The 12290-nt window shown below is 42.0% G+C and overlaps 1 protein-coding gene across 10 annotated transcripts in view; it reads left to right on the top strand.

Moving 5' to 3' along the window:
- Positions 1-12290, top strand: part of MYO5A (myosin VA) — a 195094-nt gene that overhangs the window by 54090 nt on the left and 128714 nt on the right. For all 10 annotated transcript variants that reach the window (XM_008172285.3, XM_065559444.1, XM_065559442.1 and 7 more), the window contains exons 2-3: positions 7700-7810; positions 9176-9347. In XM_008172285.3, the coding sequence (XP_008170507.2) occupies positions 7700-7810; positions 9176-9347 (283 nt within the window). The remainder of the gene's footprint in view (positions 1-7699; positions 7811-9175; positions 9348-12290) is intronic.

Raw genomic sequence — 12290 nt, 5'->3', positions numbered from 1 at the left:
GCACAACTCCACTAAAGTCCAATTGCCCCTTAGTTCAATTCTCTGTTTAATTTTAATTCAATCTCTAATCTGGGATTTCATGCCCCCTATAACTTGTTGGAGAAGTGTGTTCCCCTCCAAAGGGCCAGCAAAGACTTGCAGGTTGGGTTTCATTTTTAATTTTAAGCATTTGTGTGCAAGTAATGGAAGGATGTAGAAGGACTTGGCTCTTCAGATCAGCTTGTCCCAAGGTTTGAAGAATTACTTGAGACCTACTGTCTAGACAACTAGGCATACCAGCCAGATACAGAACAGAGGGGGGGAAAGAAGCAGCAGAGTGATTCTCATGTTTGAGGAGTTGGCCATCTGCTGCCATTTCTAGATAAGTGAGTTAGTGATGTCACAAATTGTTATTCGATCTTTGGTGAGACTAACAAGATTTGCATTTTTAAGAAGAAAAGATCCCAGATGTTACAACAAAACTAGCCCCCTTATATAAGATCCTCAACTGTTACTGGAAACATTGTTCTCTATTGACTCTCCAGAAGATACTTTAGGTACGTCCCTTTCTGGAGCTTTCTGCTCTTTCTTTAGACTAATTTAGAGAAAATTGTATCCAGGTTGATCCCCATACACAGGTGCAAGTGGTTGGACTTAAGTAAAGTTTGCTTCTTTCCTAACAGCATCTTTAGTTGAAGAATGGTGTGAAGCATTGTAGGACAGGGACCATGTATTCTGTTTGTGTCCGTACAGCATCTAGCACATTGTTGGTGCCACCAATAACAAGGAATAAGTAATAATTAAAAGTATACTGGGTATGTTATGCATATTTAAGCTTTCAAGTATTGCTATCTTACTGGGGACTTCATTCTAATGGAGCAGATCCACCCTGAACTGTTGGGACAGTGTATGCAGACCAGCTACCTTCATCATTCCCTTTTTCTCTGACTAGCTTTAGTCTCCAAGACTTACTTTAATAATGAAGAACTTGAGATGGCTTCCTTGGTTGAGTATCATCACTGTCAGGGTTATGACCTACCTCTTGGCCTCTTTCCACTACTAGGACATCTTGGAAATCTTCCTCTCTTTCCACCCTTGTCTTTAAACAAGTTGTTGCCTTGGCACAGCTCTGACTAGTTCAGTGGTTTCTATTACTCTAGCCTCGATATTGCTGGTACCCTGAGAGAAAGATAATATAAAAGTCAATTACTCTAAAGCTTTATTATCCAATCTTATATTGATGAAGCTTTTACCACTGACTTTATACAGTGCTGTCAAAGTCTTACATCTCCCTAGCTCTTCGAGCTGGATAGTGACACACATACACCTATTGCTTATTTTCTGTTGAATTAAAGTTCAGACCTTGTGAAATAGCATTAGGCTAAAACTTGGGGGAACACATTTTCAGTTGAAACCAATAAGAAAGAGATTCTCTCTTCACAAGGATGATGGCAGTCTCTATGGAATAAGTAATGCTGTTTCCATCAAACATACTATTAGTTATAAAAAGGTAATTCCATTGTTTCACTTACAAGACTGTATGTTTATCAAACTCTGAAAAATCCTTGCAGTGTCTGTGAAGGGCTTTGAAGATATAAAAATTGCTAAGTATTATTCAGTAAACTTTCTACAGGGCCTGATGTTTCCATTGGAAAATCAGGGCATGCACACTGTCTGGCATAATTTATTAATACTGGAAGGCAAATCACATGGTGTAGCCGTCAATATATTTCTCAAAGCTACTGTAGCTCAGTTACTCATTGGTCCGTTTTATACCTTAGAAAATGTAAAAGGATGATTAAGAGAAATGATAATAAAGGACACAGAACTAAGACACTGATTGGCAGAGAGAACACGAGGGTGTCCTGATTCTGTAACACAGTACCTATTTAAGTCGGTGATCATTTTGTGTGGTCTGCTGTAGGATTGGACCCTATCAAAATCCAGGATGATCACGAGGGTTTAATATAAAATGGTGCTGTTTACCATAAAGAATGCCCTGGAAATCAGTTAGCAAAACAGTTCTGCTAATTTGATAAAGTTGAAATATTATGAAATTATTTGATATTTATAAGTAGGGACATCTCTCGTTCTCCTCCCCCTCCCCTGCTTCTTTTACCAAGGTATTTTCTGTGGCAAGGCTTTTAGTATAAACACTGATGATCAAACCATAGACTAGAAAGCTACAGTATTATTCTGTTAGCCAGACTTTAATATCCTTGAGGTTATCTCATGTGGAAGACGCAGCTGGCATGGGCAACCCAGTTTCCATGGTGATTTATGTTCTGCTGTCTCTTTCCCCATGCCAGACAGTTTCTTTTGAATAGATTAAAGGTGCCAATTTCATATTGGCTCAGAATTGTGTATTTAGAGGCTGACTCTCTGCATCAGAAGCCTATTACAGAGAACTCCGTGCCATTTTATTAACACGGAATTAAGACTGTAAAACCTTGTCTGCATCAGAAAACTCTTCTCCACGTAGCCTAGAGTGAAGCAAGCCTATAGCACTTTTCTTGCTAAGTAATATTATAAATGCTTTCCTCAGTGAAGCTCTGCTGTTTTCCCCTATATACACCTCTACCCCGATATAACGCTATCCTCGGGAGCCAAAAAATCTTACTGTGTTATAGGTGAAACCGCGTTATATCGAACTTGCTTTGATCCACTGGAGTGCGCAGCCCCGCCCCCTAGGACGCTGCTTTACCGCATTATATCCGAATTTGTGTTATATTGGGTCGTGTTATATCGGAGTAGAGGTGTAGTCTGTCTCTTCTGTATGTATGAACGTTTAAATGATTAAATGTTTAAATCCAAACATCAAAACATCTATCCTCAAACTTGTAAAAACAAATTGAAAACATTTTTATTAATACTTTTGTAAAGCTTCCCCACATGCCAACCACTAGAGCCAATGTTGTGGGCCTGCACACTACCTAACCATATCAAAACAATGTTTAAAATAAATGGATAATTTCCCCTCCATAAACACATGCAATTTCCAACAGATCTCCAAAGACAGACTCCAACAATCTGGAAATGTCAGTTAAATCCTTCCAGCTTTTAACCTAGTTAAACCACATTGGGCTATAGATCAAAGAAGATTGCTATGATGCAGTGTACCGTAAGGACTGTCTGCTTTAAACCTACTGCTGATCAAGCTTTTTCTTAGAAATTAACCCCATTTTTTTTCCGTTATCTAAATGGAAGGTGTTTTTAAATGCAGAAAATGTATTCCTACAGTAGATAAATACTGAAGAAAAGTTAATAGGCTTCATATTTTTATTTAATCTGAATGGAAAAAAATTGGCACATGCCTGCTTCGAGATCAGTCTTACATTGACTAAGAGTTCCATCATCTGACTTTGGAATGTGGGCAAGTAACTCTTTAGTAAACCACTCCCTTTCCCAGATTAAATATTTATTCAGGTGATGTTTGCCTCTCACCAGGTCACAGAAAGTGTCCTGTATGAGCTGCAGTATTCCACCCATGGGATAGAATAGGAAGATTGCACTGGAAGGCTCATCTAAAGGGCTCAATATCTCCTGATTTGACTAACTTTTAAAGTGGCACTTCTTCAGCCTTGTGCAGAGGGGGTGCCCATGGGACCTCTTGCCCCTGAACCAGGCATCATCTTTAATACACAGCTGTGGCCTGTGGAAACGACTTTTCTTAGCATGCAGCACTATGAATTGATTCAGAGATCATGCCTCCCAATTATTAAGAACAAATAGGTGAAATCTGCTCTATTTTATGCCAAGTGTGTGGTGCAGCCCTTATGCTTCTGGCAAATTGCCAGTATAGCCTCTGGTGGAGCAAAATGTTGCTGCACCTGATCTAGGGGGAGATTTTCAAAGGTATAAATGACAGGCACTTAAATTCCACTGGAAGTCACTGTGTACTCATGTACACTAAAAGGTGCAGTAGTTATTGTGAACACCTTTATTATAATGAGGCGATATACAGCTTAACCATTAGAAACTAGTACAGAAATCTGACCCAATCGGTTGTGTCAATCCCGTTACCAACTAAATCTTTTGTTTTTGTATATTTTACACTTTTCTGATTAGTCAGACACAGCTATTTCAGGAATGGTTCAACTAGTAAGCAATTTAAATGTGAGGGATGCTTTCTTCAGATTTTTCATCTCCCGTTCAGAATAATGTATTTTCCCAATAGTTGATGTGGCTGCATACATTGTGATTTTATGGAAAATAGGTCTCCTCAAATTTGGGATTCTTTTTTGATGAGATCACAGGTTTGTTTGATTGAAAATAGAACTGGTTTAAAATTTTCAAACAGAACAGTTTTCCATCAGAAAATGTGGATTTGACGGGATCAAAATGCCCATAGGGAACCAGGCAGGCTACTTGGCAGGTGGGCAGACTCACTGCTGCCTGGCCAGATAGGCTGCCCTGCTGACACATAATATATTTTATAAAAGTAAAATCATTTTGACTTTTACATTATTTTATTATAAATTGTAATATTACAAAAGTTGCATTAATAAAAACCAGTTTGCCCTATATAGATAGGAACAAAACTATTTCAGCCTTATCAAAAGGAAATTAAATGAAGCATTTCAATTTTTCTGAAATATCAGAATTTTGTTCTGCAGGACATTTTGAAATTCCTATTTTTGGTCTGTGTCATAACAGCTTTTTGGTTTTTTTAATTTTAGAATTTCCAGCACAATGGAAATTCTAGGTTCTGGCCAGTTCTATATAATGGTAATTGTGCTGACATAATATAATTTGCCTTCTGTAAGGCCTTTGACTGAATCCTGCATGACATTCTGATTAAAAAAAGAGCAGAATACAAAATCATTGTAGCATGCATTAAATGGACTAACAACTGGCTAACAGTTGATCTCAAAGTAATTTATAAAGGGGGAGTCATCATTCAGTGGGGAGCGGGGGAGTTTCTAGTAGGGTCCATCAGGGACAGTTGTTGGACCAGTTCTGATATATTTATCAATGTTTGGGGGGAAATGTAGTCATTGCTGATGAAAATTTGCAGATGATACAGACATTGGTGGAGTATTAATTGATTATAGGTAAGGCTACGTTTTAGTTACCGGTATTTTTAGTAAAAGTCATGGACAGGTCACGGGCAGTAAACAAAAATTCACAGCCCGTGACTTGTCTATGACTTTTACTATATACCAGGGTTTCTCAAACAGGGGTCGCCGCTTGTGTAGGGAAAGCCCCTGGCGGGCCGGGCCGGTTTGTTTACCTGCCCCGTCCGCAGGTCCGGCCGATCGCGGCTCCCACTGGCCGTGGATCGCTGCTCCGGGCCAATGGGAGCTGCTGGAAGCGGCGGCCCGTAAGTCCCTCGGCCCGCGCTGCTTCCAGCAGCTCCCATTGGCCCGGAGCAGCGATCCACGGCCAGTGGGAGCCGCAATCGGCCGGACCTGCGGACGGGGCAGGTAAACAAACCGGCCTGGCCCGCCAGGGGCTTTCCCTACACAAGCGGCGACCCCTGTTTGAGAAACCCTGCTATATACCCCTGACTAAAACTTGGGCAGGGTCTGCCTGGGGGCGTCGTGGGTGCAGCGGGAGGGTGGCCCGGGACCCTAGCTGATGTTGGTGGGGCATGGGTGGCGGCACACGGCCTGGAACCCCCGCTGGTGCTGGGGGGAGGGGGTTGGCAGAACCGGCAAGCTCCCTACCTGGCTCTGCGCCTCCCCGCCCTGTTCAGCAGCAGTACAGTTTGGGTGTGGGAGGGAACGTGGTGAGGCACGCTCTGGGTGGCACTTACCTGGGGGACTCTCTGGAAGCAGTGACATCCCCCTTGCTCAGCTCCTAGGAGGAGGCGTGGCCGGACAGCTCTGAGTGCTGCCTCCGCCCAGAGCGCTGGCTTTGCAGCTCCCATTGGCCAGGAACTGTGGCCAATGGGAGCTCCGGGGGCAGTGCCTGCAGGCGAAGGCAACACGCAGAGTTGCCTGGCCACACCTCCACCTAGGAGTGAGCGAGGGAGATGTCGCCGCTTCTGGGGAGCCCCCCAGGTAAGTGCCACCCAGAGCGTGCCTCACCCTGTTTCCTGCCCAAACCCCCTGCCCCCTCCCACACCCAAACTCTGCTGTGGGGGGAGGGGAGGTGGCCCAACACTGCCCCAGCAGCCGCTGGTGTGACTGGTGCAGGAGCTGCCTGGGGTACCCCTGAGCCATGCACACCGGCTGCTGCAGAAGTCATGAAGGTCACGAAAAATCACAGAATCCGTGACTTCCATGACAAATTTACAGCCCTAATTGTAGGGACAAACTCAGTGCTATAGAGTGTTCAGGATTGCTTATAAGCTAGGCTCCTTTAAACAACATACATTTTAATACAATCTAAATGCAAGGTCATACACCTAGGAACAAAGAATCAGACCACTTTCTATCATGCTGACCACTATTGTCTCATTGGAATAATTTACCAAGGGATGTGGTTGATTCTCCATTCCTTGAAGTTTTAAAATCAAGATTGGATGTCTTTCTAAAAATAGGCTCTAGCTCAACCGCAAGGTATGGGCTTGCTGCAAGAATTACTGAGTGAAATTATTTGTCTTGTGTCCTGCAGGAGGCCAGACTTAGATGATCATAATGGTGCCTTCTGGCTTTAAAGCCTTTGAAAAAGATAATATGGGTAACCAAACCTCCTGCTAGGAAGGCTCTTTCTATCAAGTACCCTACTGAACAAGGTGCATTATAAGTGTGGTGTTTTTTTTTTTTTTTTGTCATCCTCTGAGCCATTTCATGTTGTGCATGTATGATCCAAATCTAAGTATAAACCCTGAGAATCACTGATACAATTAATTGTCAGAAGTGGATGAACCAGAAGCTTAATTATTTAAAAAAGTTGCAGCTTACTTACACATTTAGTGATACTAATTAAATGCTATAGTTGGAATTGTCCCGTCACTAATGCACACTTGCAGGGAATAGTTATTGTGTGGCTCATATCTGATTTTGATCCCTTCTACAGGAGCAGGAGGAAAACTGTCAAGTTTGGGACACATTGCAGTATTTTTAAAGTCTGAAAGACAGAATATTGACAGATTAAAGTCCATTCATTCTTGTTTAGAGGAATGTAGTCATTAGTCGAATTCTAGATTTTTCCTCTCCACTGTGTGAAAACTGCTTTTTACCAACTTTTGGAGAGCATTCTTTTAATACTTTTGAGATAACCTGTTTTAAATCAGCTGACAAATGAGGTAACAACAAAGGAAAATGGGTAGTGGCTTTTAAAACTGTAGCTTATGTTACTCAGCTAGAATTTATCACAGAGATACAGATGAGTATTTTACAAATAGTACAACTTTGCTATATTCTAGTCTTATTCCTAGTTGCATACAGTACTTGCTGGAATTGTGTAAGTCACAAATTGTTTGAATTAAGTCTGTTAGAAAATAAATTTTTGGTTGTTAAAAACATTTATCTTGTCTGGACTTTCAGAATGGCGCTTATATCTTGCTGAAGCTATTTTTTATTGGAAATGAAGGCTTTGATGTCCTTTTGTGAATAGGAAATAAAATTCACTTTGTATGTATGTCTTTCTCAGTAGATTAGAACAGCCATTATATTAATGATAAACATTTTAATTTATGGTGATAGCCATTACTTGAAGGTTCAGATGTTGTCCAAATATATAGGAATAAGGCTTTTGGTGCTGTGTGTGTTAATTTCACTATAAATCATGTGTAATCACTGATCTTTTGCTTGTTGATTTTGTATTGCAGTATGCCAGGGTTTGGATCCCTGATCCAGAGGAAGTCTGGAAGTCAGCAGAACTTCTCAAAGATTATAAACAAGGAGATAAAGTCATCCAGCTTCGACTCGAAGAGGGAAAGGTAAGGTTACATGTTGTCCTTAGGTCTATAGCCCTTGATAGTGGCTGCAGGCCTTTGTATACTAGTATGAAAGGTCAATTTTTCAAAATGAGGCCATATTAACATATGTGCAGTCATTTGGGCTCATAGTCTTTGAGGCCTTGTACATGACAGGAATTATATAATTGAAATGCACAACATTTATTCTCACTTGATTTTCTTACCCTCCACCTTTCCTATCTTTCCCTCATATTTTTATTGTATCATTATCTTCTGCTAATTCTGTAATTGAAGTCATCATCTTGTTTGACATCCCAGTTAACTGCTGTGGAGATGCTATCACAAGAAGAGAGGAAACATTCTGTATATAGAAATGATGATTTTTAGAAGCTCGTATCTTTCTATTAAGCATCAGATTATTTTTGTTAAAGAAATTTAAATGTATTGAAGAGGGATGTTTCATCTAAGATACAGTGGCCAATACACCAGCAGTAAGGTCTGCTCTTAGACACTGAACATCTACTGAAATTTTGTTTTAATTTGTCTTCCCTACTTCCCTGCACAAAACAATATAGATCTTGCTTGCATGAAGATGCCTACAGTAGTTAAATAACATTAACAGAATACACAGGTAGAATTGTATCTAATGATCCTTCAAGACTTTCATATAACAATATAGATGAAAACTACATTCCCAATCTGGAAGGACTCAAATTTCCACATGCTCTTTCTGAAGGTGCTGCTCACATGTATGTCACACTTGCAGAATAGGGTTGCATATGTCAATAAAATCAAACTGCATTGGAAAAAGGTGTCATTGTCAGGAAGGTTAGTGTACTGTTAGAGTTATAGTATGTGTGTCTCTTTGTATATAGAGAGAACTTTGTGTTTGTATATATTTAAAAAAAATTGGATTTAAATATTCTTCTTAGTATTGCTGTCCCAGCATTCTCACATTGTATAACTGCATGACAACAAGATAGTCTGACTGAAGCAAAGTAAACTATTTTCTTAGTCCAGTCTGCTTGAAAGGGAAAAAAATAAACAGCATAAATGATTAAAAACTAAATTGGATTTTTAAACTTAATGTAGTTTTGGTTGAATCTAAATTGGTATTAGCAACAAGGTAAAGGATTTTATTTAAAAAAATTAACCTTTAAGGTCCTACTCTGTGTAAGAAATCCTAGTTTGATATTTTCAGTTAAGTTACTGGAGGAAGCATTACAAGCAGAAAGCAGCACATAGGAATGCACAAGACAAGTTAAACTTATTCAGGGAATGATTATGAAAGGAAAATGGTTGGTGAGACCGAGTGAACGGATAAGCCAAAGATGGAACATTTCAAAATACTTCTTTTCATGTAATATGTGTATATTTAATTTTCAGGAATTAGAATATTGCCTTGATCCTAAGACCAAGGAACTGCCTCCCTTACGAAACCCTGACATACTTGTTGGTGAAAATGATCTCACAGCACTCAGTTATCTCCATGAACCTGCTGTTCTACACAACCTCAGAGTTCGCTTTATTGATTCAAAACTCATTTATACCTATTGCGGTAAGTGCATAACCATTTTCCTTTAGTCTATTGCAAGGAACCAAAAAAAAAAAAAAAAAAAAAAAAAAGGAAAGCAATTGCCATGGGTAGGAAAAAAGAAGGTTGGTTTTGATAGGTCTCTGATTTTAAATAAAGTCTTCTTTTCATTAATTATGAGGCACTTTGGGGGATCTTTTAGTAAGAAAGGCCCTGTGGAGATATAGCACATTACTGCCTACATCAGGTAGGCCCAAATCAACTAGGCCTGCAAGTATGAAAATTCAGAGTACATCTGCTTCATTTTTATGTGCTTCTAGCTTCCCAAAGGGCTCTGTTTAGAATGTTCACTTTGAGGTCATGGGGATTCTTCAATGAACATTGGGCCCATTACACCTGCTTACCTAAGTATGTATTAGCTGGAGGAGAGCTTTGAAAAATGTAAATGTATCTTTGGAAATGTGTAAGACTAAGTTTATAATGCCTTTTGTTTGCTGGACTTATTCTTTCCCAGCTATGGCTAACTTGGTATTGTGCTTGCATTGAGGATTCCAATTACTTTTCCTTCGTACCATTTTCATTCAGTGGAACTGCAGGGATGAAGTTATAGCAACTACAGAGCGTGGATGTGCCAGTGTTTGTGTGTTCATATCTGTGTTCTTTGTTAGTGGCACAGAACATTTAATTCATAGCAGTGTAGATTTGTGATCATACAAAATCTGAAGGCATAATTGGCCATAATTAAGGCTAAGATTTTTTTTCACAGTTAGTTTTAGTAAAAGTCATGAAAAGGTCACGGGTAATAAACAAAAATTCACGAAGCTGTGACTTGCTCATTACTTTACTAAAAATAACCTGGGGCAGGGCTAGGTAGCGGGCAGGAATGGAGTCCCATGGGACGGGGGGAATGACATGCCAAGCCCCCTGCCATGGCAAAGGGCACAGCCCCGACTCCAGTGGCCGCAGGGGGGTCGCAGCAATGGGGGGACACATAGCCCTTGCTCCAGAGCTGGCCCGACTGCAGCCCCCACCAAGCTTCAGCCACAGGGATGGGGTTGGTGCATGGCCCTGGGAAGCTGCCAGAGGGGCGCACGACCCCAGCTGCAGCCTCCAGCAAAAGCCGCAGGGCTGGGGCGCACGGCCCCAGCTGCAGCCCCGCCAAGCCCAGGCCGCTGCGGGCTGGGGTGCATGGACCCCGCCAAGCCCGGGACACCGCCAGGCTGGGGCGCACGGACCCCGCCAGGCTGGGGCGCACGGACCCCGCCAGGCTGGGGCGCACGGACCCCGCCAGGCTGGGGCGCACGGACCCCGCCAGGCTGGGGCGCACGGACCCCGCCAGGCTGGGGCGCACGGACCCCGCCAGGCTGGGGCGCACGGACCCCGCCAAGCCCGGGATGCCGCCAGGCTGGGGCGCACGGACCCCGCCAAGCCCGGGATGCCGCCAGGCTGGGGCGCACGGACCTTGCCAAGCCCGGGATGCCGAAGGGCTGGGGCGCACGGACCTTGCCAACCCTGGGACGCCGAAGGGCTGGAGCACATGGTCCTGGCTGTAGCCCCCGGCCCGGCTGCAGCCCCCGGAGGAAGCCACGAGTCTGGGGCTGCAGGATCCTGATTTCAGCCAGCCCCAGTTGCAGGGCAGGGGCGCACAGTCCCGCCTCCTCCTCCTGAAGCCCTAGAAGTCACGGAGGTCCGGCAAAGTCACGGAATCCGTGATTGCCGTGATCTCCGTGACTAAATCGTAGCCTTAGCCATAATTTGTTCAATCAACCAAAGCTGGAACCGTTTACTAGAATGATGACTTCATCATAATTGCAGTTGAGTGGTAAATTTTAAAGGAACATTGTGAAGTAGTTTAGGCCCAAAATTTAGTTTTTCATGCAGTGGGTTTTTAATTCCAAATCCTGGTATTTATTGGAAATATGTTGCTAACTCTTAATAGAACATTTCAATTAAAACAATTTCAAGTTCATTTTTAGATATTGCCCTGCATTTTGTTTTTTAAACATCATGCATTAGTTTAAACATTAGTGCATGAGAAACAGAAAGTTAAACTAGCTATCCTGTTTAGACTGCTCAAGGTGAGTAAAATGTGAATTGCATAATTGGTAGGAAGTTAACCAGATTATGAACATTCCTGTTAATAGTTGCTGTTAGTAATACAGATCAGGGATTTTTTTCCCAAAATATGTGCCAGATTTTCCTGTCATGTAAATCGGTCTGGCTCCATTGTAGGCAGTGTAGTTAGGTCAATTAATGCTAGTTGTGAATTTGTACCATGGTTTTTACCCATACTGTTTCCCTTTAATTTTTTTATGGACCATTTTAACTTATTTCCTGTTTTAATTCAGACTAGCTCTAGTCCATTTTTCTAAGGACAGCCCCAATTTGTTTTGTGCACAATTCCCAGAGCATAGCGAGCCATCGTGAATTACCATTGTTTGAGCCTGCTGCTTGCAGTTGGATTTTGTCATTTGGGTCGCACTTTGCACTGCTTTAGTATAAATTAGGCTGGGCTGTCATTGAGGGAATCGTGCAAGGGAGTCTTTGACTGACATCAGCAAATCTTACTGTGGTAGCTGATGTTTTGAAGGCATTTGCGACTTCCTTGGTACAATGCAAGTTGAAGACCTTGCTCTGTTCCTCTCTTGGTGCAGAACAGCCACACTTTGAATTTTGATTGTAATTCCTAATGTGAATTTCTCACTGTGTCTGTTTCTGCTGTAGCTCCAGCCATGGTATCAGGAGTGGTAGGATTAATGTAGATCTGCAGCCTGGATTTTAGTGATGCAGAGTACAGGTATTGATACCCTGGTGCCCTGTCTACACTAACTTGCTACTACCGATGGAACCACACCCAAGGATGGCGACAGGGAAATTTTTTGAAAAAAAAAAGTTTTGTGTAGATAAACCTAATTACTTGATCTTTCAAACACTTAGCAGCAGGTACTGCTTTCAGTGGGACTATGC

This window comes from Chrysemys picta, chromosome 10 (genome assembly GCF_011386835.1).
Source record: "Chrysemys picta bellii isolate R12L10 chromosome 10, ASM1138683v2, whole genome shotgun sequence".
In the NCBI taxonomy this organism is placed as follows: Eukaryota; Metazoa; Chordata; order Testudines; family Emydidae; genus Chrysemys; species Chrysemys picta.
This window is presented reverse-complemented; position numbering and strand designations above follow the sequence as displayed.